The sequence below is a fragment of the Salmo trutta genome, chromosome 6 (genome assembly GCF_901001165.1).
Source record: "Salmo trutta chromosome 6, fSalTru1.1, whole genome shotgun sequence".
In the NCBI taxonomy this organism is placed as follows: domain Eukaryota; kingdom Metazoa; phylum Chordata; class Actinopteri; order Salmoniformes; family Salmonidae; genus Salmo; species Salmo trutta.
This window is the reverse complement of record NC_042962.1, coordinates 41,742,566-41,770,456: the sequence shown is the minus strand read 5'-3', so window position 1 is coordinate 41,770,456 and position 27,891 is coordinate 41,742,566. Positions and strand designations below refer to the sequence as shown.

General features: G+C 43.2%; 3 protein-coding genes across 4 annotated transcripts; 1 reads left to right on the top strand and 2 right to left on the bottom strand.

The window, feature by feature from the left end:
• The first annotated feature begins 617 nt into the window (after positions 1-617).
• Positions 618-4,600, top strand: LOC115195936 (tubulin beta-4B chain). The gene is made up of 4 exons (XM_029756292.1): positions 618-803; positions 1,111-1,219; positions 3,182-3,292; positions 3,407-4,600. The coding sequence occupies exons 1-4, from the start codon at positions 747-749 to the stop codon at positions 4,465-4,467; spliced, it is 1,338 nt and encodes a 445-aa protein (XP_029612152.1). The 5' UTR covers positions 618-746; the 3' UTR covers positions 4,468-4,600.
• LOC115195935 (reticulophagy regulator 2-like) lies at positions 4,512-20,161 on the bottom strand. The gene is made up of 9 exons (XM_029756291.1): positions 19,843-20,161; positions 19,125-19,228; positions 16,785-16,815; positions 15,902-16,031; positions 15,327-15,411; positions 14,598-14,735; positions 12,457-12,545; positions 11,209-11,344; positions 4,512-7,619 (listed from the first exon to the last, which is right to left on the bottom strand). The coding sequence occupies exons 1-9, from the start codon at positions 20,082-20,084 to the stop codon at positions 6,868-6,870; spliced, it is 1,707 nt and encodes a 568-aa protein (XP_029612151.1). The 5' UTR covers positions 20,085-20,161; the 3' UTR covers positions 4,512-6,867.
• Positions 20,162-20,613: 452 nt separating this feature from the next.
• On the bottom strand, positions 20,614-26,643 carry LOC115195933 (5'-AMP-activated protein kinase subunit gamma-1). 2 transcript variants are annotated; one of them, XR_003878780.1, is made up of 13 exons: positions 26,523-26,643; positions 26,237-26,276; positions 26,005-26,105; positions 25,485-25,566; positions 25,241-25,299; positions 24,113-24,158; positions 23,940-23,994; positions 23,540-23,666; positions 23,233-23,410; positions 23,054-23,091; positions 22,770-22,916; positions 21,874-22,052; positions 20,614-20,862 (listed from the first exon to the last, which is right to left on the bottom strand). XR_003878780.1 is itself a non-coding variant. In XM_029756290.1 (13 exons), exons 1-13 carry the CDS (start codon positions 26,544-26,546, stop codon positions 20,840-20,842), a joined length of 1,014 nt encoding a protein of 337 aa, XP_029612150.1. In that variant the 5' UTR covers positions 26,547-26,643; the 3' UTR covers positions 20,614-20,839. The 2 variants fall into 2 exon arrangements, 1 of the variants encoding a protein (XP_029612150.1); XM_029756290.1 differs by having other exon boundaries at positions 21,959-22,052.
• Between the last annotated feature and the right edge of the window lie 1,248 nt (positions 26,644-27,891).

Below are 27,891 nucleotides of genomic sequence, written 5' to 3'. Positions count from 1 at the left end.
ACTGACTGAAAAACAGCAAAAGAAAGATACTCAGGGTCCCTGCTCATCTGTGTGAACGTGCCTTAGGCATGCTGCAAGGAGGCATGAAGACTGCAGATGTGGCCAGGGCAAGAAATTGCAATGTCCATACTGTGAGACGCCTAAGACAGGCTACAGGGAGACCAGCTCTGATCGTCCTCGCAGTGGCAGACCAAGTTTAACAACATCTGCACAGGATCGGTACATCCGAACATCAGACCTGCGGGACAGGTACAGGATGGCATCAACAACTGCCCGAGTTACACCAGGAACGCACAATCCCTCCATCAGCGTTCAGACTGTCCGCAATAGGCTGAGAGAGGCTGGACTGAGAGCATTTAGGCCTGTTGTAAGGCAGGTCCTCAGACATCACTGGCAACAACTTTTAATATTTACACATGTTACGTTTGCTTAAAATAAACGCAGTTGACAGTGAGAGATTAATTTTTTGTTGAGTTTACACACACACACACACACACACACACACACCCACACATCATTGCTCACACCCAAGCATTTTTTCATGTGTATGATAATGATGTAATGTTGATTTAGCCAATGAAATGCATGCTAAGACAAATTCCTCACGTGCTCTGAAGCTTTCTTTTCCCTCGCGCTCTCTCAACGGCTCGCTAGACAGACGCTTACAAAAAGGCGCGTAGTAAAGATTAAAGAGTCAGATGTTTACAAGTGATCTTGATTAATTTACTTGGAAACTCGATTTTAACATGAGGGAGATTGTTCATCTGCAGGCCGGTCAATGTGGAAATCAGATCGGTGCCAAGGTAAGGGCATTTATTAATGAAAATGTATTGCAAACGCAGTTGAATTTTTCAAAGTAACTAACTTTAGCTAGCTAACTTTGTGTCGCTAGCATGCTCATACGGTAAATCCAAACTAAAGTACTTGCGATTTGTTAGTTAACCAAAGCTAACGTTAGCTATCTGAAATGTGTAGTTGATATGAAGAGTAAAATTCGGTCAACTTTCGATGGCTGCTCGGCTAGCGCCTAACTTTAGCTTGCTAGCTATAACGCTATGAGAAACGTTTACCCGCCCACATGCCACTAACCATTCCAACATACTTTTGCAGTTTTGGGAGGTTATCAGTGACGAGCATGGAATAGACCCAACAGGCACTTACCATGGAGATAGCGATCTGCAGCTTGAGAGAATCAACGTGTACTATAATGAGGCAACAGGTAACTAACTTTAAAGGATCCTCTATGTACATAGCGGTAATTAACTACATTGTGAAATGTTTTTATATATATTGTAATGACCCAGGGTTTATAGGCGCGGATATCGACTCTGCCGCTCGAGCATGCTTTTACGGCACAGTCGATAGCGTGCTGGACTTCGGGCTAGAAGGTTGAGGTTTCGAGACCTGCTCCCTGCTGTTTCATTACATTGGTGTCAAAAGTGATCGGACCTTGCATCCACGACAGTGCGCGTGCTTGGCCGGTGAGCGCGTTCATATAGGACGTTGAGTCGCAAGCTAGCGCGAGGACGCGCTCTTTGAAAGAAGGGAGTAGTGTAACGACCCTGGGTTTATAAGCGCGGATATCGACTCTGCATGCTCGAGCATGCTTATGCGGCACAGTCAATAGCGGGCTAAAAGGTCGAGGGTTCGAGACCTGCTCCCTGCTTGTTCCATTACAATATATATACACAAATTGAAAGCAGTTAGTTGAAGTGATTTTAAAGTGTATTTGCGCTTGTAGTAGTGTCAAGTTTTCAAAAAATTATGCTGTGTTTTCTTTAACTAAAGGCCTTCTGTCTTAAGATATACATTGTGATTATCAAATTAAAATATTGACATCAACCTGTCCAGGTTGTAGGATTTGCTTCTGTTCTGTAGTCACATTCTGAAATTGGCTTGCAGTCAGCTGCAGCATTGTATTTGAAATTTTGATCTGGGAATGTGCCAGCAGCTCAAGCTTCTCTGTTTATGTGCCAGTGAAGTGAGTTCAGAAAAACAAGGTATGCATCATAAGGTTTATGTGAAAACTTTATGTTCTAACTCAGAATAAAATAGGCCTGATTTCAGGTAAAAAAGATTAGGAAAATCGTTCTTGCACAGCATGTAGGCTGAATGTTTAAATTTTACTCATATTAATCGTATTATTGTGTGCATACTCGGTGCCAACCGTGTTCCTATTGGTCAGTCACCAGGATCAGCTCATAACACCAGCCACACTACACGATAAAGGCCCAAAAATTCAGACACTGATAGAATTTTGTCAGAGCCTATGACCGCACGAAGCGGTACTTAAATTGCCAGACCTAGACCCAGTCACACTTAACGAGCCAAGACGTCAGACAATCGTTTACGACCTGAGAATTTGCCCACAATGTGGACATTTTGTCTAGGACGGAAAAAATTGTGGCATAAGACGGCTAAAATCGTAGTCTGCAAAGACCTTAACCAGGTTTCCATCCAACCTTTTAATGCAAGTAAAGTACATGTCATGACAGGCCTGATGGAAACAGAATGTCGGTAAACATTCCAAATGTCGACAACAAAATACGCTAGACTTGGTGGGATCTTTTTGTGTTGGTAAAATAAATTGGTGGTGGAAATGCAGAAATGGCAGTGGAAATGCATCTATGCGCAAATATTGATATAACAACCATCATATCGAAGTAAACTTGGAATCACGCAACATGGTGTGGTCTCCGACTCAGAGAAACAATGCCATTTCTTAGGCTACAGATGAGATCTTGATGCTCCTTTCCAATAAATAGAGGGTCTAATTCTGGTGACTTGATGCTTGACTGCTTTTTGACAAATACAAATATTCTCACTCTTATCCATAATAAATCTCATGTAGACTAGCCTACCCGCACTGTTTCGGCAAGCTGTTGGCTAGAGTGCATGTGCCAAGACCAGAGCAGGAACATTTGCTATTTAATGCAACAGTTTGCAATGGAAACACATTGAACTTTAGATTTTTTTGGGGGGTATATGAAAATTTAAGGGAAAAAGTATAATGTTTTTGTGCGCTACGTTATCACACTGATTTCTATCCGCAACAATTCAGTTTGGTGGAACCACCACTGGTGGGAAAATGCGCATATTTTCTTAATGCGGATTTTACAATATTTGCATGAAAATCTGTCACAAATTATTGACCCATAATCTGATTGTTCATTTATTTCAGGTGGCAAGTATGTTCCTCGTGCCATTCTAGTTGATCTGGAGCCTGGCACAATGGACTCTGTCCGCTCTGGACCATTTGGCCAAATATTCAGACCGGACAACTTTGTCTTTGGTGAGCAAATGCTTTGAAATTGCAAATTAATTTCACCTTGTCATAGTCGATTCTACCATAGTAATACACCTAGCCTCCATCTCATTGCGTTACTTTTTGTTGTTTGTTTAAAAGGACAGAGTGGTGCAGGTAACAACTGGGCAAAGGGCCATTACACTGAGGGAGCAGAGTTGGTAGACTCTGTCCTGGATGTGGTGAGAAAGGAAGCTGAGAGCTGCGACTGTCTTCAGGGTTTCCAGCTCACCCACTCCCTTGGAGGTGGCACGGGCTCTGGTATGGGTACCCTGTTGATTAGCAAGATCCGTGAGGAATACCCTGACCGCATCATGAACACCTTCAGTGTGGTGCCCTCCCCTAAAGTGTCAGACACCGTGGTGGAGCCCTACAATGCCACCTTGTCTGTGCATCAGCTAGTAGAGAACACTGACGAGACTTATTGCATTGACAACGAGGCCTTGTATGACATCTGCTTTCGCACTCTGAAGCTGACTACTCCCACTTACGGGGACCTCAACCACCTGGTGTCAGCCACTATGAGTGGTGTCACCACCTGCCTGCGCTTTCCCGGCCAGCTCAACGCCGACCTACGTAAGCTAGCTGTCAACATGGTCCCGTTCCCCCGCCTGCATTTCTTCATGCCAGGCTTTGCCCCCCTCACCAGCAGAGGTAGCCAGCAGTACAGAGCGCTGACGGTGCCCGAACTCACCCAGCAGATGTTCGATGCCAAGAACATGATGGCCGCCTGCGACCCCCGCCACGGCCGCTACCTCACTGTGGCCGCCATTTTCCGTGGCCGCATGTCCATGAAGGAGGTGGACGAGCAGATGCTGAACGTGCAGAACAAGAACAGCAGCTACTTCGTCGAATGGATCCCCAACAATGTCAAGACTGCAGTCTGCGACATCCCGCCCCGCGGCCTCAAAATGTCCGCTACCTTCATCGGCAACAGCACGGCCATCCAGGAGCTGTTTAAGCGCATCTCTGAGCAGTTCACAGCCATGTTCCGCCGCAAGGCCTTCCTGCACTGGTACACCGGAGAGGGCATGGACGAGATGGAGTTCACCGAGGCCGAGAGCAACATGAACGACCTGGTATCTGAGTACCAGCAGTACCAGGATGCCACCGCCGAGGAGGAGGGCGAGTTTGAAGAGGAGGGAGAAGAGGATGTGGGTTAGACGGATAAAAGGGATTTTAAAATCAATTTCAACTGCATTCCATCCCTTGTTTCAGTTTGTTCTTTTATTCTTTCACTGCACAAAGAGCTGCTGTCAGTGTTTAACCTGTTGTAATTGCAATAAATCTTATCAGCATTTTCTGAACTTGTTTGTGTTACTTTGTAGATGTAAAAGATCAAACTGATGAGTAGTTTCTGAAAAACAAGAGAAATTTGAAAATAGGTACCTTTCTTTACAATGCAGTTCTTGTTAAGTGCCTTTATAGATCAATAAGCAGTAAAAGCATAGGCAAACATTTCTATAAACACATGTTAATATTGGTTACAGTGGGATTATAGCAGAAGAAATGACCTTTTAAATGAATCACACTAAATTTCCTCATTGGCAATGTAGTGTTATCGGAATTCTAAGGGACATTGGTTTAATAAAAGCTGCAACATACAAATTGCATGCTTGCTACAAGTCCAAGGTCTTGCTCCCTTCAAGTTTGGAGAGGACAATTGCATTTTTAATGCTTGGTAATCACATGCAATGTTACAAATTGCTCTCATTTTGAGGGTAACTTTTAAAGGAGTGCTTGGAAGGCATTGGCCAGGAAAAAGGATTGTTTATATTACAATACAGTGCACAGGGACAACTTGGGTTGGAGAACTTTAGGCTAGACATTGGTGGACGCCATTTTCTACTTCACGTTAATTTGCGTCTACATATTAGTTTATGTGCAACGGTATCTTCCATTGCGCAAACTAAAGTACCTCCCACTCCTTGAGATTCAGATAGGCACACTTGCCGCAACAAACCTGTCCTAGTTATATTGGGGTCGAGCTGAATTCACACTAATGACCGATTTATGAAATGAAGAATTCCTATCATCAGGTTGCAACATTTATAACCCATCATTGTTACATAGGACCTAGGTAACATACCTTTTTGGGGTGATAACGCAATGCATGTATTCTGATTTCAATCATTTGTCATAGCGAATGGCAGTTGTGTGGGATTGCCGTGACAAAACCAGCATAAACAACCTTTAGATGTAAGTCTCTAGACAGACTGGTTACCTCCCACAATGTTACAAATGTTTTTCCCTAGGTCTGGGATTTCCAAGAGTATTAAGTACCCATAACATTTAAGTTGTACACATTAAGCAATTGGTGGTGAAGTAGCACTTGCATTAATTTACAAACATTACAGAACACAACAAAATAGACCTTTGAGATGTTGACGATGAGCAATTGAAAAGGTTGTCAGCATACCACAGTAAGTATGTTTTGTATGGGTAAAGAAATATTTACCATCTGGTTTGGGGATAATACAATTTTTTTTAAAAAAGCACCCTAAAATCTATTATTGTTTGGGAGATTTCACAATTTTGCTGAGTGTGGAACTTACTTGAGGGGCTGCTGGTCATTAAATTGCCTTCGATAAAACTCCCAAACATGTATTTGTGCATACGATGTCCAATACACCCTAAATTTCAAAGACCTATTATTGTGAATCTGAAATGTAATTTTAATAGATGGTTAAAATAAGTCCTTTGTGTATGGCTAATAACTGCAGTACTAAGTTTTGTTTGGGCGATTTCACAATTGAGTGCCGAATTTACTTGAGGGGTTGCTGGTCAATAAACTGCCTTCAATGAAACTCCCAAATGTACGTATTTGTGCATACATGATGAAAACATTTGTGTTTTGCTGAAGATCTAAATCCAATGCAGATTGTAGAATTGACTTGGGTTACTGACCATAGAGAATCTTTATTACTTTAAAATTCCCGCACGATGACAATAAATAATATATATTAATATAATCAAAACAAAAACCTTTTCTTTCTCTTAAAGACTCCATCCACATATAATCTGTTAATAATTTCCTTTGAGAAGGGTGGTTGTAGATCTGGTCCCTATAGCCTGGTCCCATTGCAGATTGTGCTGTAATATACCCAACTCCATTTGGCATTACAACATACAGCACAAACAGATCTGGGACAAGGCTCCAAACCCTTCTCCTGCCACCCAAACACATTACTAGTAGTTCCCAAAACTCTGGATGGCTTGTTCCCTTGGTTAAAAGCAATAAAACCCTGTCAATCACAGGTGCCATCAAGCCCAAGCCTCGAGAAACACAAGTTTCATCCCAAATGGCACCCTATTGTAGCTATAGTGCACTACTTTTGACCAGAGCCCTATGGGCCCTGGTAAAAAGTAGAGCACTGTAAAGGGAATAGGTGCCATTCGGGACTCATCCACAGTGATAGTGTGAAGGCAGAATCAACCACAGTGATCTAAATCACTAACCAACTGCCACTAACCACAGACACTTTGATAAGTGTACATGTATATCTGTATAATGTATATCTACATAAAACAAAATAGTAGGGTAATGAGCGGTGACGAGGATGCTAGAAGGACTCTGGTTGGTGCGTCGGAGATGGGGGTGTGTCTGTGGGAGAGGCCTCTCCCACTATCCCCTGTCCATCAGGACTGAGAAGGCCCAGCAGGTCCTCGTCCATCTGCTCCAGTTCACTTTGGTCCAGAAGCTCAAAGTCCTCGTCCTCGGTCGGTACAAACATGTCGTCCGGCATTTCCTCAGCACTGCTCTCCACAGCGACCGCATCCTGGTCCTTTTCTGCCTCGGCGACAGAGGGACTTTCCAGGGTGCTGGGGGGCGTGTCGGTGGGCAGGAAATCTGCAATTGAGGGGACCTTGCTGTCCTCGGTGGAGCGTTGCAGGGCCGACAGAGTGTTCTGCACCACGGTGGAGATTGCCGTGTTCACAATCTCCTCACTCAGGGCTTCCAGTGACTGCCTCGGGGCCTGGGACTCCCCTTCCCCCCCATGCACCACCTCCTCCGCTGTCCCAGCACCCAGCAGTGGTGCCTGGTCCCCACCTGGCGGCCGTCCACGTCCGTTGAAGTGTGTGTTGACAAAGTGGAGTGGGGAGGCCAGGTGCTGGATGAGGAGGCTGGCCGGGCTCATGGGCTCCCCCTCCGAGGGCTCTCTTCCCCCAGCCGTAGCCCCGTCCCCTTGGCCCTGACCAGGGCCCCGCAACGGAAAGTGGAGGAGGCTGTGCTCGATGGGGAACTCATCAACCGTGGGGAATTCAGATAGGAAGGCCTCCTCTGGGTCATTGTGCACACTCTGCTGGTCCAGGTCTAAACAGTCACAGGAGAGAGAGAGGATGGGGTTAAAGGTAGTCAGCGATGCATGAAGTAAATCTGAATATTGGGTTGACTTGTAAGAGTGTGAATCGCAAGGCTGAACTTCTCTGCCGTTTTGGTCCAGCAGCTGTCACATTGCAGCAGCTTGAAGCTCACCTGCACATGGGCCAGATATTGTTTGTGAGTGAATATCTACAATATCCTGCTTGTGGCAACGCCATGTTGCAGTTTTTATTTCCCCTTTATTTAACCAGGTAGGCCAGCTGAGAACAAGTTCTCATTTACAACTGCGACCTGGCCAAGTTAAAGCAAAGCAGTGCGGCAAAAACAGTCACACGTGTTATAGACAATAACACAATAGAAAAATCTATATATAGTGATTAGAAAATTAATATGCAATTCTGATATATAGTGAATGAGGAAGGAGTCAACAGCATATATCAAGATAATGACAAATCAAATTTTGCTAGTGTAACCGATGTGAAATGGCTAGTTAGTTAGCGGTGGTGCGCGCTAATAGTATTTCTGAGACTTGAAGTAGGGTTTCCCCTTGCAACGGCTTTTGTGGCGCGATGGTAACGATGCTTCGTGGGGTGTCAGTTGATGTGTGCAAGGGTCCCTTGTTCGAGTCCAGGTTGGGGCGAAGAGAGGGACGGAACCTGTTACACTAGTGCCAATATTTGATTCACATGATTTGGACTGTGGAACACATGTAACATACTGCTCAATTATAAAAATCCCTGCAACCCAATTCTGTCCTTTCTCCGCACACATTTAAAAGCATCAGATTGATCATCATGTTAAGTATCCCTATATTTCTGTTACTACGGCGCTATTACTATTATTAGTGCGCCTGTGCAGGAGTCTCGTTGTAGATTCACCTGGCCTGAGTGCAACCGCAACCATGTATTATGCTAATACGGTTGAGTAAACGGTGTTAAACTGGAACCTTGTTTTTGTGTCTGTCGTATTTCAGTTAACATTGGTAACAGCGGATGGCTAGTGCCTACAATTGGCCACCTCGCTTCGACGAGGTCGTATGAAAGTTGAAATCTGGACACGGGTTTCTAATCTGGACAAGAAAAAGCACGTTTTTGCGGTTGTATTATCGCTCGAAGGAAGAGGATTTGAACAAGGATGACGGTATGGGCACTTTGATTAGAGCACTGGATTCTGTGTTTCTTAGAGAATAGAAAGACCGTGCCTACGAGGCATATTCAAACTTTGACAGTGTTAGAGACATTTCGGTTGCAATTACGGGCTACATAATTGATTTCGAACAGAGATACAATAGGATACGCAAGTACGAGATGGTTCTCCCGGATGCAGTTAGCTTTCAAGTTGATAGATACTGCCTGTCTGGGTGGTAGGGAGAAACAGTTGGCTTTGACTGCATGTACTGTGCTGACTTTGGCGTCAATGAAGTCGGCACTAAACCATTTCTGGTGAAAAGACTATCGCGCCAATAACAGATGGGACGATCTGGGACGAGGCTCCACACCCTTCTCCTGCCACCCAAACACATGACTAGTATCTCCCAAAACTCCGATGGCTTGTTCCCTTGGTTAAAAGCAATAAAAGCCTGTCAAACACAGTTGCCATAAAGCCCCGAGAAACACAAGTTTCATCAAATGGCACCCTATTCCAGCTACAGTGCACTACTTTTGACTAGTGACGCAGCATATTTTTACACGGAGCAGAAAAAAGGCGCCAAAGTCACATTCAAGACAACCAGACGAGGGCGCCATTGCCCGACAAATCCACTGGACAGATATGGAAGGAGATCAAAATGGGCTATTTGTCAAAGCACTTACCATTGGGTTAAAGACTGTTTAACATTTTCCTCTTTCTTCAAAAAAACATGTAAACAGAGAGAGCAGTGTAACACACTGTTTTCAAACCAATCTGCTTCTGATACTGAGTTCTTAGGATCTGCTGTGATTGCTACTGCATGTACAGTTTGTGGCGCAAAATGGCTCGATAACTATGTCAGTGAACTAAATATGAGAGGTACAAAATATGATTGACACACCAAGCAACAGAGCTTTCAAATTTGGAGATACATTTTTTTATTTAACTAGGCCAGTCAGATAAGAACAAATTCTTATTTACAAGTGCCTAGGAACAGGGGCAGAACAACAGATTTTTACCTTGTCAGCTCGGGGATTCGATCTAGCAAGCTTTCGGTTACTGACTCAACGCTAGGCTACCTGCCGCCCCAAGATGAGAGAATTGTCCATTCTACCAAGAGAGTTATGATACCAGCAAAAATTGGTCAGACTAATAAGTGTCACATTGAAACAGAGGTGGCCCCTACAGATATCACCTTACTATTAAGCAAAGCTTCCGTCAAGAAGTCAGGGGCTGTACTAGACATAAAAAAATAACAAGGCAGTGATGTTTAAACAACCAGTGACCCTTGAACTTACTACCTCAGGCCACGATTGTGTAAACATTTTAGACAAAGACATCACACAATGAAACAGTGGCTATAGATCTACATGAGTTTGGACCAAGTGTGTGGTACCGTCACATAAAATCAACCACTTCACACGCTTCAGTGCTGGAAGCATTGTCAATACAAAGAAACCCAGTGAAACCCAACCCATTTGTAATGGGGAACTTAAATAATACTTGGGACATTTAATTGTTGTTGATGGTTTATTTGTCTTTAAAAGAAAAAGTGGGAGATTGTTAAATTCATTTTTTAAGTATGGCTATATTTCTGTTTACGGCGCTATCACTCTGTTATTAGTGCGCCTGCGCAGGAGTCTCGTAGATTAACCTGGCCTGAGTGCAATGGCAACCATGTATTGTGCTAATACAGTTGAGTAAACGTTGTTAAACTGGAACCTTGTCGTATTTCAGTTAACACAGAGGTATGTCTAACATCGGGTTATATGCTAGGGATGGGCATTTCAAATGATTTTACTACTAGAATAATATCATGATTTTTCAGATAGTCTAAATACATGTTTTAAAGATTATATATATATATTAACTTAACTTCAATGGAGACTTGCTCGCGTAACTTGAGAGCCGCTGCGCTCTGCTTGGAAGGGTGGGGGAGGGGCGATAGGGGAGCAGGGGCCGGTGTGTGTGACAGTTTGTGTGCGTGTGAGAGAGAGAAAGTTGCCAAAATGACTCGCGCTAGTTAGACAAACTTGTTGCTGCCATAGGTTATCATACCATCTGCTAGTGCCCTTCTTGACGGCATCTAATCTTTGTAAAGAAGCTAGCTACAGTTGCCAGCTAACTAGCAAGGCTTATTGAGGCCTTGTGTACAACAACTTTATTCATATGAAACCACAGCCTACCAGTTGGTTGATCATTGTAGCCTAATTCCATTTAGCATTGATTAGAAATCTCCCACTTCACTTGCTACACATGGAGCCTCTGACTGGTGTCGCTTTGATTGACCGACAATAACAACACTCTAGGCTACCGATTAGTATTTTCTTTATGGGGCAAAACATTTTGCTTCGGTTTGCACTAATTAATACACACCATTCCTTTTCTTTTAAATCCAAGTTGCGCAGGACAGATACTTTGGAGAAAGGGCCTGTTGTGCTTGGGTACTTACCTTCAGAGACATCTGTGATCTGTGGGGTGGTAGCTCTGGATACGGAGAACCCCCCACTCTCCAAAATGGATGCTTCCTCGTCAGACAGCTCTGAGTCAGTGATGGCCATAGCCAGGGCTGTGGTCTTTGCATCCACCTGACCAATGACATGGCACAATTTTATGATATCACCATTGTTCTTTAGTGAAAGGCTCTCGACAGAACCCATACTAGAGCCCAATTAGGTTATTACAATGTCAAGCAATAATATATAATATTATCCTCTCAATTGAATGTCAACATTGAAACATGGATTCACATTCTGTAAAAATCTAATATTTAGCCTTTCATTGAGGGGAATATCTTGGTTAAGTATGAATAATCTCTCATTCCTCCTGAAGTGTGCGTTTGTTCTATTCCATACATATTTAAAAGCATTGGATTTATAGGCATGGGCTAGAGGGAGTTTCCATTCATTTCCTTTCAAATCCATAAGGGGAAGTGAACATGTGCACACTTAGGGACAAAAGAAAGGTAAAGAGATTGTTTTTGTCTTAAAGGGGCAGTGTTGTGTTTTGAGGTAGGCTTGAATAAGCTAAGTAGACAATAGGCAGAGGGTAGCATAATTTGTCTGATTCTCTGTAATAATGGTATGGAAATAATAATGCATATTATCTAGTAAAGTGGTTTCTTGCATCAGTCACAACATTAAGAAAAGACACATCCTTGTCTGAGTGGATAAAGGTTCATGTCAAGCCCTGCATGTTTATTTTTTTCCTAAAGTCTCATAGAATGTAGGCCTACATTAAACATCACACATTGGCTGAATGATAGAACAGCTATTAACAGATTAAAATGTTTTAGGATGCATTTTCTCCGTTGTTTTTGATGGTAGGCCACTCTGGTAAGACTACATTATGATAAATAGCCATAGTAGTCTACTTGGCCACTGTTAAAAGACGAACTTAAAGCAGGTACAGCCTCAGTGTTCACAGTAAACGTGCACTGGAAGTTCCACTGAATTTTCACAACATTCAAGTTTAAGCTCAGCAGACCTGACATTTGCTCAGTGACTAAATGAGGGAACATTGCCCCCAACCCTAATTCTAACCTTAATCCCCTAGACATTGCCCTTTTTCCCTTGTGTGGGCCGACAAAATGTCCCTAGTTAGTCAAATATTTGTTCTGGTCCCCACAAGTATAGGTAAATATGGCCACACACATGATCCTAGTGCCCTGGTGCAAGATGGCAGACGATGTGGTGCTTACCAGGGGGGCAAAGCAGGACAGCTCCTCCTCACTCTCGCTCTCTGTCTCAGCCCTGGGCTCATCCCCTTCCTCCACCTCCTTCTTCACCTCTGCAACACACACAGTTTAAAGGGTAACTACAGGATCCAATACATTGAATTTAAGACTTAAGGCCTTTTTAATGTCACTTGGCATGCAATTTAATACAAATTGAGGTCTGCGAGCTCCACACCAGCTAATATTCTTCTCCTGAAATGAGCTCATGTTGGAAACAAGTCATATTTTTAGGGCTGGCTCTTTCACCAAAGGTGGCTCATTATCAGGCAGGTGTGCTATTTTAGCATTGAGCCTGATGAATGTAGTAGCATAGTTGCTACTGGCTAGACTATAGATGGATGAAGCATGGGGTTGCCCATCTGCATTTGTTAGGCTACCCCAATTGACTAATCATTAACTAAGTTTACAGAATTTTGGCTTTGATATCAATACCAGTTTAGTATAATGATACTCAATACCATAATGATAAAAACAAATGCCTTAAAAAGGTCAAACATACAGCACTGTTACTGTATAAAACACATGGTCAACTCTCCATCTGGAGAGCTAGGCCACTGGGTGTGCAGGCTTTTGATCCAGCACTGCTCAAACACACCCGAGTCAGCTTAACAAGGTCCTGTTGAGCAGTTGATTTGCCGAGTCTGGTTTGTTAGAGTGGGGGTGGAACAAAAGTCTACACACACAGTAGCTCTTCTGGGGGTATTATGCTATAACAATTAGACTACAACCAAATAGTTGATTCATTAAGTGAATCAGGTATTAAATGGCTATACTTCGAAGCAAGGTAGTGAAGTGGGAGAGCTCTAGACTGACTTTCCAGTGTCAAGTAAAGAAGTATGCCATTTCATCTAACATATTCAGGGAGTGCATGATGGATATTTTGATGTGCAATATTTCAAAATATGATCCAGAATAATTTGATATTTTTGTCTCTTTAGAGATGAATTTGCCTGTATATTTGTTGTGCATATATATTGGCCTAGGCTATAGCCTATGCTACATAAATGTACCAACTGAGGAAGCGGGAACTCAAAACACGTTAGCTAGATTGCTAAATATGATAGTTTCTTTAGCCATACAATTGATCTAACAGTAAATGTAACGTCCTACAAAAACTTTCCATTGGTAGCATACTTGATGTATTCACCATAAAATTCACCGCTCTGTTGGCAAATCATCTCAATTCCATGCTGTGTTTGTAAAGTGTTTTTTTCCTCTATATTGACAGTTCAGAAATAATTGTTACGCAAATAAAGCTGAGTCACTTAACAACAGTAACAGTAGTTGTTTGAAAAACTGTCTTTCACGCAATTATATTTTGAAATGCTGCTCAACTTTCAGTATGCTTGCGCTTATCAGAATTCATCTCTCCCTTCAATCCATGTGCAGAGGGGAGCGGGAGTGAAAAACATGGACAGGGCAGATACTTTCATTGCAGGAAGCAGGTTAATGCACATTACGGTTGACCAAATAATGGTTTTAGAACCCCCCCCAAAAAATAAAAAAATAATACATCAGCAGGACCGTTGTGTAGCCTGATCACCGAAATTACAAACATAAGCAAAATTGCTTCGGTACGAGCAGGGCGTCAGTAATTTTCAGTTTATTGTCCCACCTCTAGTTAGTGTTTTCAAATGGCATAGGCTACCTTGCTCTCTCCTCTGGCAACGACATGACTCACAGAGGCGTATATGTGGATATGTCTTGAAAGTGCGCCCAGAGTATTATCAATTTTGTTTGTTTTTCCCGCGGTGGCAACAACTAAGCAGCTGCATAATATAATGGAAACACTGTAGTCATCTCTGTTGCATTTTTTAAAGACCTTTAAAAGTGCAATTTAAGACATTTGAAGACTTAAGGCCTTTAAGGATCTGTGGACAGGATCCTTACATGTCTGAAAATAAATTTGCTCCAGCTGCCACACCAGTGCCACAAACCGGGAGGAGAACGATTTCCCAGGCAACCCTGACGTTCAGTGTTCACAGCTAGAGAGAGGGGACCTGGTGACATGTGAATGACGGCAGGGCACACACACTAAAAGACAGACACACGTGCCATCAAACACACACTGACAGACAATGCGTGCGCACACAGTGTAAACTCACTCCTCTTATCGTGCTTGCGGTGCTGCGTGTCTCCCTTCATGCTGTAGTCCAGTTTCATCAGAATGGGCTCCAGGCCTGTGTACATCCGCTGGATCAGCTCGTGGTACACCACCAGAGGCCACACCAACACACTCAGCGCTGGGCACAGGACAAAAAACAACCTCAACATGGCACTTAAATGGCTTTTGACTCACCATGACAAGCACAGCATCCCAAATGGCACCCTTTTGCCTACATAGTGCACTACTTTTGACCAGGGCCCATAGAGTTCTGGACAAAAGTAGTGCACTATATAGGGAATAGGGTTCCATTTGGAACACACACCATCTTTAGTTTAACCAGAGAAAGGGATATACCTCAGGGTTGTATTCATTAGTGAACAACGTAGCAAAACATTTTGCAACGGAAACCATTTACTCCAAACGCTACAACGTGGCGTAAGCGGTACCCATTGCAAATGTTTGGCTACTGTGTGCACTATTGACTACAACCCTGGAATACTGAGCGTCACATATGGCCAAATCACAATACATTTCCAGGTTGGGGAATGGCAACACTATAAATGGTGGTATGAAGGTTGCATTTAGAAGTTATTGGCAATAACTTTGGTTGGCAATTGTTATGCAGTAGCACTGCATTTCTTAGACAACCACACCCTTTGGCATACTGGTTGGTTGGTTGCCTTTGTGAAAAACAAGGAAAAATTATTGAAAAAGCAAGGCAGCTCACCGACGATATAGGATATCATGATTCCTGGTACGTAGTGTCCCACCACGGCGAGCACAGAACAGCCAGAGCACATCATGGCACAGAACTGGAGGGAGAAAAGAGACGCAGAGTCATTAAACTTGCAAGTTAGCTGAAACTAATGTAGGGGAGGGACAACTACTTCAGCAAATACCTCTTCAGATCAGAGGAGGATGGTGGGAGGCGCTATAGGAGGCTGCTCATTGTAATGGCTGGAATGGGATTCATGCAGTATCTAACATGGAAATCATATTTGACGCCGTTCCATAAATTCCATTCCAGCCATTACAATGAGCTCATCCTCCTACAGCTCCTGCCACCAGCCTCCTCTGCTTCAGCTATACAAAAAATTTATGCAACTCAACCAATTTAATGTTTTGATAAACCATGACTTTGAGGCACTTTACAATATAACAATATGGTAACAGTTTTAATACACGTCGACCTCCAGATACCAAATGACAATCAGTATATGTGGCCCACATGGAAATCGAACCCACAACCCTGATGGAGGCAATGAGCTCTAACCCACTGAGCCACCAACAAACTCAACATACCTTGCCATGGTTCTGCCTTTTGTACTGCAGCATCTCCTGGACGAAGAGGCAGCAGTAGAGGTAGCTCTCCACCAGGTGGTGGCTGAGCTCTGGAATACTGAGGAGCCGGGGTTGCACATTCATGGTCTCTCTGCAGTCAGAGAAAGAGACTGTGGGATGAACACACGAACACAAGCAGTACTAAGCCAGACCTAAAAGGATTCAAGCATCTCAGAGTAGGAGTGCTGATCTAGGATCAGATGACAATGGATAGAGTGAGCCTGATCCTAGATCAGCTCTTCTACTCTTTATAAATATGTGCCCTGATGCTATTGACAGGCACAGACCATCAAACAAGTAGGGAAAACACCTGAATAATCACATGATAGTCACTAACAGTAAAGTGCTTGAAGGTGTTATAGGAGCAGGGTGAGTTAGGATGTGTTTAAAGGCCCAGTGTAGTCAAAATTGTTATTGTACTGTGTTTTATATTTCCACACTATGAGGTTGGAATAATACTGTGAAATTGTGAAAATTATGATAATGCCCTTTTAGTGTAAGAGCTGTTTGAAAAGACAGCCTGCAATTTCAGCCTGTTTTGGTGGGATGAAGTTTAGGCCTTCCATGGTGACATCATCATGCATTAAACTAGTTAATAGACCAATAAGAAAGAGAATTCCAAACCTCTGCAAATAACAGCTAATGTTACATGCTCCCCTCCCCACTCAGACCACTCCTAGCTAAATTCTTGCTTTAGAAATTGCTCTTAGCTAAGAAGCTATTTGTTTATTTTTGTACTATTTTAATTGAAAACAATCACAGTAAGGTACTTAATCGTTACCCAGAAATGATTTGATATTGAGATTAAAACAGCTGCATTGGACCTTTGAGTCAAGATGTGTACCTTTCCATTGGGTTGGCCTCAGGATACTGAACTGTAGTGGAGAGAGGAGACAGCACAGATTTGTTCATCTAAGTCCAACATCAACAAGACATTTTAGACTTCATAGAGTAGGCTTGGTAATCAAAGTCATCAGAACAATGATATGTAAAATCAAATCCAAATCGACAGCACTGACATTTAACCATCTTATCAAATCGTGACCTATACTAGCATTTCAGACTTCACACTAACCCTAGGGCCAGGGGTGGGTGTGGCATGAGTAATGCATGCATGCACCTACTAAACTCAGCAAAAAAAAGAAAAATTGTCCTTTTTCAGGACCCTGTCTTTCAAAAGATAATTCGTAAAAATCCAAATAACTTCACAGATCTTCATTGTAAAGGGTTTAAACACGGTTTTCCATGCTTGTTCAATGAACCATAAACAATTAATGAACAGGCACCTGTGGAACGTCGTTAAGACACTAACAGCTTACAGACGGTAGGCAATAAAGGTCACAGTTATGAAGACTTACAGCACTAAAGAGCCCTTTCTACTGACTCTGAAAAACACCAAAAGAAAGATGCCCAGGGTCCCTGCTCATCTGTGTGAACGTGCATTAGGCATGCTGCAAGGAGGTATGAGGACTGCAGATGTGGCCAGGGCAAGAAATTGCAATGTCCATACTGTGAGACACCCAAGACAGTGCTACAGGGAGACAGGACGGACAGCTGATCGTCCTCGCAGTGTCAGACCACGTGTAACAACACCTGCACAGGATCGGTACATCCGAACATCACACCTGTGGGACCGGTACAGGATGGCAACAAATACTGCCTGAGTTACACCAGGAATGCACAATCCCTCCATCAGTGCTCAGACTGTCCGCAATAGGGGCGGCAGGTAGCCTAGTGATTAGAGCGTTGGACTACCCGAAATGTTGCAAGATTGAATCCCCGAGCTGACAAGGTAAAAATCTGTCGTTCTGCCCCTGAACAAGGCAGTTAACCCACTGTGCCTAGGCCGTCATTGAAAATAAGAATTTGTTCTTAACTGACTTGCCTAGTAAAATAAAGGTCAAATAAATAAAAAAATGGTCTGGGGCGGTGTGTCACAGCATCATCGGACTGAGCTTGTTGTCATTGCAGGCAATCTCAACGCTGTGCGTTACTGGGGAAGACATCCTCCTCCCTCGTGTGGTACCCTTCCTGCAGGTTCATCCTGACATGACAATGCCACCAGCCATACTGCTCATTCTGTGTGATTTCCTGCAAGACAGAAATGTCTGTTCTGCCATGGCCAGCGAAGAGCCCGGATCTCAATCCCATTGAGCACATCTGGGACCTGTTGGATCGGAGGGTGAGGGCTAGAGCCATTCTCCCCAGAAATGTCCAGGAACTTGCAGGTGCCATGGTGGAAGAGTGGGGTAACATCTCACCGCAAGAAGTGGCAAATCTGGTGCAGTTCATGAGATGTACTGCAGTACTTAATGCAGCTGGTGGCCATACCAGATACTGACTGTTACTTTTGATTTTGATCCCCCTTTGTTCAGGGACACATTATGGAATTTCTATTAGTCACGTTTTACGTTCCCCAGTTTCTGTGTTGTTGTGGGTTTTTATGTATGTATTTAAGGAAATGGCTTCCTGGATTCCCCCAAGCAGCTGATTGGTATGTCCTTTGATGGTTGTGGTTCAGATAGAGCTTCTTTGATGTCCTGTGTTGGTTGTTGCTCAGACAGTTTTTGTACAGTATTTTGTAGCCGGTCCTGCTGAGGTATGTTTTGTCACAAGGACTGTGTTTTGATGATTGCAATTGTTAACGTTACATTAGTATTATTCTGTTTTTGTTCCCAGGGGGGAAGGGGAAGGCACCTTGGGAGTGCTTAGGCAAGAGGCCTGCGGGCATACATATACCCGTAGTATGTACTCTGTCTATGCACACTAGGTAAGACCTGGGCTGACCATCCCCTGTATTTTGGTTAGTGCGCCAGGTTAGGTAAGTTGTGGGTAGGTAAGGTAGAAGAGGGGACTCTAACTTTCTTTGCTTCCATCCAGCCACTTTTTCCCAAAATTACCGTGTGAAGGAATACATTCCCTGTTAACGGTAAAATTCTGTCTCAGTCATCCTTACCCGCACCTACAGTCACATACCTCTTTCACTCCACGGGGAGTTGTGTAGCAGGGTGTTGCATTCCCTCCTCCAAGAGGCATGCGTAACATGTCTGTGGAACTTGTTCAGTTTATGTCTCAGTTGTTGAATCTTATGTTCATACAAATATTTACACATGTTAAGTTTCCTGAAAATAAATGCAGTTGACAGTGAGACGGCGTTTCTTTTTTGCTGAGTTTATGAACTTACCTGTTGTAAGAGGTAACTTATGCTTCCATCTCTCCAGCTGCATGAGCCCTAGAATGGAAAGACTCAGGAGGAAGAGAGGACGCAGGGACGTCGAAGACAGAAGCCTGTAAAAAACACAAACAACCCATGCCATTTTAACATGTAACCAATGTTAGTCAAGTTCACTAGCTAGCCACGAGTGAATAGACTGTCAGCTAGCCCCCTGTCCTGGTTCAGGTCAATACATAAAACATAACTCCTGCCAACTTGGCCACGTTCAGTTGTCAAACGTTGCAGATTTGACATGCCATGAATACAGCCGTCATTATTCCTTGGTCTACATGTCGGAGACGCACGTTTGTTCTACATTTATACATTTCTAACCGAACGCTCCAAAACGTCTTGTTAGCTAGATTTGACAGCTGTCAACTAGGTAAATTACTGTTATTTGAAAGATAGCTCACTTGTAACTTATGTTGAGTATTTAGCGAAACGTTATTCGTTTATTCGATAATAGTAGGGTAAACTTCGGCATACCAAATACCAGTTGACATCGTTAAATAGCTAATTAGCCACCTAGCTAGCGCGTCACTGTCGTCCGAGGAGGATTATCGTTGTCATTCAATCTAGCTACACTACAGTAAGTAGCTACTACTACTACTATCAAGCTAAGACAACATTAGCTTCAGTGCAAAATAACTGATTACATGAGTGATTCTTACAAATTATTTAGCATTACCAGAACAAGGTGTTCAGCGTGAGCGCAACAAAGATGCTGTAGAGCGGCCTTTCCCAAACAAGCAGCCTCTGCATCCATAACAGCAAAGGCTCATATTGCGATAGCCAGCCTTGAAGACGCTCCCGCAGTTGCACGAGCTCAGGGTTCCCATCCCCGCATACTTGCTCTGATCCTCCTGCAGGGAACAGGTCCTCGAGTACGGAAGAAACAGAGGGGCATCTAGCCTCCTCTCCGCTCGCCATCTTTCCCCCACTTTGTTATGTTGTTTTGGTGATCACGGGGTATGGATAGGCGGATAGATCCGCGAAGGCCGTCATGGATTACAAAAAAAAAAAAAAAAAGTAGGAACCGATGTTACTGTGGTCACTAGTTGCTACAGCCACAAAGTCTTAAACCCCGCCTATTTCTACAATTGCTCGTCTTAAAATGGGACTTTAAATCTAACCCCAACCACACTGCTAATGTTATGCCTAACCTTAAATTAAGACCAAAAATCAAAAATTTTGTTTTCATGAATTCTTACGATATAGCAAATTAAGACTTTATAGCTGTGCTATCTAGTGGAAACCCAGTTTACTGGCTCAGCATGTCACGTGCTTCCTTGTTTACTGCGCTTCGTTTTGCGAAAACAATAGCTATTTACTGACATCTGCTGGATAAATTGGATAGTAAAATACAATTTATATTTATATCTCCACTTGTTTCTCTGAAAAGCTTACATAAAACATTGAAATCCATTGTGCAAGTCCATTATAAAAAAAACAAGTCAAATTGATTTGAACATGTTTAATACAGCACAAATTCAGTGCAACACAAAGTAACACAAACTTACATCCTCAATTTGATCAAATGTAACTAATGACTATTGTGTTTTATTGAACTCAACTGATACAGCTGATTGTTGCGGATTATGTTTTTCTCTACAACAGTATGTTGACATTTTGAAAACGGTCTCCCTTTTCATCCACCATGGACTTCACATTGTCCTCTAGTGATGTCAGTTTGATTTGCTTGAAATCTCTGGAAAAGAAAAAAACAATAGTGGAAATGCAATATTATCAAAGATTGGAATGATTATAACCAAAGCATATGATAAAAAAAGGTGTGCATCAAAGTGTGTTCTTATTATATCAGCATAAATAGATAATACGCTCCATACAGATTCTTGCCATAGATACAAACCAATCTGAGAGATGCATCCCAAATGGCACCCTATTACCTATATATAATGAACTACTGACCTGAGACATCCTAAATGGCACCCTATTACCTATATATAATGAACTACTGACCTGAGACATCCCAAATGGCACCCTATTACCTATATATAATGAACTACTGACCTGAGATAGACTAGTGTCCTGTCCAGGGGCTGTACTTGTACATCAAGCTGCCTCACGCTCCAGAAACAGGAGATGAATCGTTTCGGCTTGCACAAGCCAAGCTATTTATTAATTTTTCACCTGAGTCCTATGGACACTGGTCAAAAGTAGTACACTATAGGGAATAGGGTGCCATTTGGCACGCAGATCAAATCAGATATCATCAAATCTTTATGCAGATACATCACCACATTCCTCTAGTGCCATACTGTAACTTAGCCTTTTAGCTGCAGCTAGTCCATAGAATGTCAACCACAAAGGCTTGGAATCTTCAAGATTCAAAATCATTGGATTTATACTGCGCCCCATGCATCAGGCAAGCAGGGAACAATAGGTCAGAGGTCATCATCATCACCCTTTGCAGAGAAAGTCTGTGTGTGTGTGTGTGTGTGTGTGTGTGTGTGTGTGTGTGTGTGTGTGTGTGTGTGTGTGTGTGTGTGTGTGTGTGTGTGTGTGTGTGTGCGCATGTGCCCACTTGCATGTTGGTGCTTCAGGGTATGTGGTGGGGGGTTGATATGTGGCTGAAGCTCAGAGAAACAGGGTGCAACATATAGCAGCAGTAGCTGTTGTGGGTGGTCAAAGAAGTGCGTCTGATGCCAGTCAGTGAGCTGGGGGGATTGGGGAGAGGAGAGAAAAAGGGTGGACATACCTGGGCCAGGAAGGTGGGGCTAGAGGCGGTAGAAGATGGAGGTAGGGCAAGGGGACCTGCTAAGAGGCTAAAAGGGCGTCAATACCTGCCGGGCTTAACACCATGGCCTGGAGCAGGTCAGAGAGAGAGATGATCCCCCTGCACACGTCCTCTTTGTCCACCAGGACCAGCCGATGGACCTGAGGGGAAAGGATGGGGACACGATGGGGACACGATGAGGAGTAAAAGGGGAGAGGAGAGGATGGAGAGAGGAATAGGGCAGGATGGGGGTAAGATGGGGACAGGATGGAGAGAGGATGGAGGGTATGATGGGGACAGGATGGAGGGAGGATGGAGGGCACGATGGGGACAGGATGAGGGCAGTATGGGGAAAGGATGGAGAGGGGATGGGGGCAGGATGGGGTAGAATGGGGACAGGAGGGGGAGAGGATAAGGGCAGGATGGGAGTGTGTGGTGGGAAAGGGTTGGTCGTGGTTACACAACAAGGACTTACCGGTAATTGAGTAGAGTAGAGTAGAGCAGTAAGCAACAGAGGGCTAATACTTATACAGTCTACAGCTAATGCATTGAAATATATTTAAATACTAGTGACCTAATGTCAAAAACCTTCATAACTCTATATTTCATTGTGTGGGCTAATAGAGCTAAATGTTACAGCATATCAGCGCCCATTACTTTGATGTCTTTTTTTAAACAAACTCGTAGTTGGAGTGGAGAGACAGGGCCGCTGTGATAGAGGACATGACCTTGGTCATATTCAGTAGTGCACACCGTAGCAAAAATAACACGTGTTTCTAATTGGACACGTTCAAGTAGTCCCTCCCTGATGCAGCCTTTTTTCTTCCATTTGGTGCCTTATGAACACAACCCTGGTGAGAGCAGAGTGGGACACTAACCTCAGCCTTAATTATGCGATCAATGATGGTCTCCAGGGTCTCGTCGGGGAGACACTTGATGACGCCCTCAATGAAACAGCAGCGCCGTCGGATGGCCTCCTGCATGGACATGTTCAGGTTGTTGTATGTCTTCTGGGCAGCCAGATTCTGTCTCCGAGAAGAAGAGGAGAGGAGCGGAGAGAACAATAAAAATGTACACAATGCACCAACAAAGATGTGAAGGGCTTTATTTTGTATTGTTTTCAAGTGAATTAAACTGTAACGGGCAGCTTTGGGGTACTTACAATCACATCAAATCTGGAGTAGAGAGCCACCACCTTGCCTTGGTGTAAAGGACAGTGAGATACATAGCCTACCTACATCTTACAAGTCAAACTTTATTTTGAAGGGCACCTACGTAAGGACATTACACATACTGTACTAGTCAGTGTTTGACTTTGAACAAGAGATTAGGTTAACCCACCTTGTTCATTTACTACGGGCAGTGCAGAGACCCTCCTCTCTACAAACACAGACAGGGCATCGTAGACTGAGGCCGTCTGATGGACCGTGGCAATGTTCCGGAATGTCCCGATCCCAACGTCCTGGATCGTCTTCTGCATGAAGCAGGGTTTTGGGACTGTCTTTTTCTGTGTAGAGTACTTAAAAAAAAAGGAACACAAGGATTGTAAAAGCAACACATACAGTTCACAACACCACTGTTTGAAATGGATGACCATATGATATGAGCATAAACACACAGACATCTTCTTCAAGTCATGTTGTCTTACAAATATATGGAGAAACTTGAGGATTCGCTTGTGCGTGAGAATGTGTAAGACATTTCCGGACACCGGATCGATAACCGGCAATCTGTGGATCTTATACCTCAGTAGGGAATAGATGGCGTCGAAGAGGCTGCAAAGGAGAGGAGGGGAGACTGAGTAGGCCTATAGTCACTGTGTCTAACCCTGGAGAGCACAACCAACATCCACACCTGGGTCATGTTGCAAAACATTGTGCTACAGTGTGCCCTACTGAACACAACCCTGAACACTGCCTGTAATTGACTGAATCCCAGCCTCAATTTCCTTAGTCTGTCACTCATTAAAAAAAGTTATCAGTAAAAGTAACAACTCAGGCAAAGCCAGGTGACAGGAGTTGGTTCGACTGAGAGCTGCATAGATTCACCTAGCGTCTGGAGTGATACTGTGAAGACAGTGGTTGGAGTATTGCAGGTACACATCTGCAGAGAGAGAGAAATAAACAGAAGGGAAAGTTACAGAAAGACATGTACGTATATACCATAGACATAGAACACTGTATCATTTGCTTTCTCTAGCTTATTTACTTGAATGAATCACCTCGCCATGTTCCAATTTGATGCCTCTCCAGCTCATTCATTTGAACCTGTGGGAGGGGGGAAACATATTGGACAAATTATGATGAACGATTTCTGTGTTATTCACACAACCATGATCTTATCTCCATTGAACATGCTTTATAGGCCAGGACAAGGCTTAAAGGGATAGTCCACCCAAATTACAAAATGGTTTCCTTACCATGTAAGAAATGTATGGACAAGGTAAGTGTCACGAGAATTTTCAATCCCAATGATAATAACTAACAATCAATAAGCTTTGACTAATCCCCAAGGTTTGTAAGACACTGGGTTAAGAATAATTATGCAAAGACTCAGCTTATGCAAAAGGTTGTACAGTTTTTTCAGAGAATGTTCTGAAGTCCATTATACAAAGACATTCATTTTATAACTCACTCCCTACTTACGCACATACCTCCACACCAACAGTAGATATCCTACGCACATACATACACACCAACAGTAGATATCCTACGCAAATTCATACACACGAACAGTAGGTGAGTTGTATCCCTCCCCAGAGTTCTCACCACTGTTAATCACTACCCAGCGCTGTCCGTTCCATTCCCCCGAGATTAGAGGAACCTTGAGGAGTACTCCCTGTCCTATCATAGGTTTCTCAGTTCTAGCCAGGTCGAGACAAACACAGTCTTCATTGTTCTCGGTATTCTCTTAGGCACACGCATACACACATACATTTATCCTCATCACAGGTCTCCACTAAACCTTATGAGACCTAAGTTCAGTACTTTAATCATTCATTATACATGCTACATAACTAATAATCACTCATAGTTACGTTTCAGGGTGGAATTATTCAATCATTACATTCAAACATATAAATCCCTTATCAGTAAGACAGCAATCCATGCTTTGGTTTTGTTTACCTGGCCACAGTGACCAAAGAATACATTTTAAGAATTTTGGTCTAAAAATCAATGCAGGTCAATATCCCCATTATTAGCATTTTGCATGTTAAATGTCCAAATCATCTTTAAGGATGTTTATTGAGCTACACAATCCATTGCAGACACATTGGGATGATTTGGACATGAAATGTGAAACATGCTAATGACTGGGATATTGACTTGCATTTGGTTCAGATACGCACCAATGGGGACCTGTAGTAACGATGGAGAATGTTGATGAAATCTGTTATAGTCAGCATACCTGTGAGGACAATAGAGAAAGAGAGAGAGAGAGAGAGAGTTCTTATCACTATTGGCATGGATACGCGCTAGTGTCTAGTCTTCATATCACACTACCCCCAAAACCAGCCAAAGCTTGCAATCATTCAGGGCATTGCGTTGCCATAAGCAAGTAGCAAGAGAGTAACCCCTAATCTCTTCTCTTACCCACAAACCTCTGTGTCTTGCTATCCCAGAGAGGTGCAGCTCTCAAGCCGTTTGCTACAAGAGCGAAAAAGGCTTTCTTCACCTGCAAACATAGGATTTCTTTAACACAACCAGTTAACACCGGTCTTAGTAGTGAGTATGCATTAGGGAAGAAGGAATGAGGCTGCACATGAAATATTGCTGCAGGGAAAACCGCTATAACTGTAGCTGCAGTTACAGGAGAGAGGAACTCTGACTTGAAATGTCATACCAAAAGGGACCATGACCTTTCCCTTGGGAAGTGGAGGGAGAATAAATATCTGGGTTGAGTTCAGCAGGAAGAATATGTTCTGAAATGGGGAGGCACTACGTGAATTTGTCAAATAAGAACACCGATTTTAGTTTCCTGTAACCTGTTGTAAGACGTTTTGCTACGATGTGCCCTACTGAACACGATCCTGGACTCTTGATTTTGCCCCCAAATTATTTTGTATTGTTCAGTTCCAACATACAAGTGGGTTACAGGACCCTGGACTCTTACTTGTAGTGTTGTGTCAAATATGACCAGTTTACAGCTGGTTGGAATGGCCTCATAGCAGCAATGACTTTTCATGAACTTCATGTACATCTCAGCATCAGCCTCTGAAGTTATGGGTAGGTGAAGTGGGGACAAAGTTACACACACACACAGACAGTTATAGATCCCCTATACACCTCATTCCATGAAACAGACACACAAATGTACATTCACACACACAAACACCGAAGGTTACCTGAATTCTTCAATTCTTCACGCATCTCTTGAAACATGATCTAGACCAACATAAAAAAACACCGACAACACTCTATAACACCTTGATAAATGTGCTCTAAAATCACTGCTGGAATGAAGCTCGAAGGGAAAACATTCGGGATCAAGTTGAACTAAGCTCTAAACCAAAAACAGTTTACAATCCAACAGACTTTTTACCCCAGCTTGAGTCCTTGTAGTCCTAAATGTTTCAGTCCTACACACACTTCTCAAATACAAATCCGGCCAACTGGTGTACCATGACTTACCTGCCTGATAAGTATTTTCTCCATGTAAGACTTGGGCACTACAGACCCAACAATAAATGCTAGATCCTGCTACATGCAGGCTCCTCTCCCCCTGCCTGTCCCACAAACCAGTTGGGTCTATATTAGGAGCAGGAGTCTCAAGTGGTATGCAGAGGGCCAAGGGGATGGGGGCGGGGTCTGGCGTGAGGGGAGAGGCGCAGGCAGAAGAGGGGTGGGTACATTCCTCTCTGACATATTCTGCATCGTTTCTGTGTGGATTTTAGGAGCATTACATCATGTTGTTGATGTGGTTCCTGAGTTGTGAAAACATTTTGCCTGGCAATGTAACTGATCTGATATTTTGCACAGAAGCGCAGTGTCAGAAATGCTCACGCAGACTTGGCATACGAGGACTACACGAGGCACAGCAGTCAAAAGGACGTGTTGTGTTGTAATATGGATATGTGCTGAAGTTGAATGCAATAGAGAGGTGCTGCAGTGTTTTGAAAGGCTTGCTATGACTCTGGTGATGGGTGTAACTATGTTGACTGTTTTGATTCAGCTGTAATGGCTTCCTGTTCCCATTGGCATTGTGTTGTTCATTGTTATTTGCACGAGCTTGAGGACAGCAGCAATAACAGGAAATGAGGTGAAGCACACTATGTTGTGCAGAGTTGTTGCTGGGTAGATTGCATTTTAATTGTGTTTCCTTGATTCCTCACATCCTCTCTCCTTCTCAAAACACATTGGAGAAGATTGGGGCTCATATTTACAAAGAGTCTCAGAGTAGGAGTGCTGATCTAGGATAAAGTTAAACCTTTTAAAATCAAATCAAATCAAAATGTATTTGTCACATGTGCCAAACACAACAGTTGAAGCCCTTACAGTGAAATGCTTACTTACAAGCCCTTAACCAACAATGCTATAAGAGGTTAAGAAAAACAAGTGTTAAGTAAAAAATAGAAGTAACAAATAATTAAACAGCAGCCGTAAAATAACAATAGCGAGGCCATATACAGGGGGTACCGTTACATAGTCAATGTGTGGGGGCACCGGTTAGTCGAGGTAATTGAGGTAATAAACTCAGCCAAAAAAGAAACGTCCTCTCACTGTCACCTGCGTTTATTTTCAAACTTAACATGTGTAAATATTTGTATGAACATAAGATTCAACAACTGAGACATAAACTGAACAAGTTCCACAGAAATGTGACTAACAGAAATTGAATAATAATAAAGTAACAGTCAGTATCTGGTGTGGCCACCAGCTGCATTATGTACTGCAGTGCATCTCCTCCTCATGGACTGCACCAGATTTGCCAGTTCTTGCTGTGAGATGTTACCCCACTCTTCCATCAAGGCACCTGCAAGTTCCCGGACATTTCTGGGGA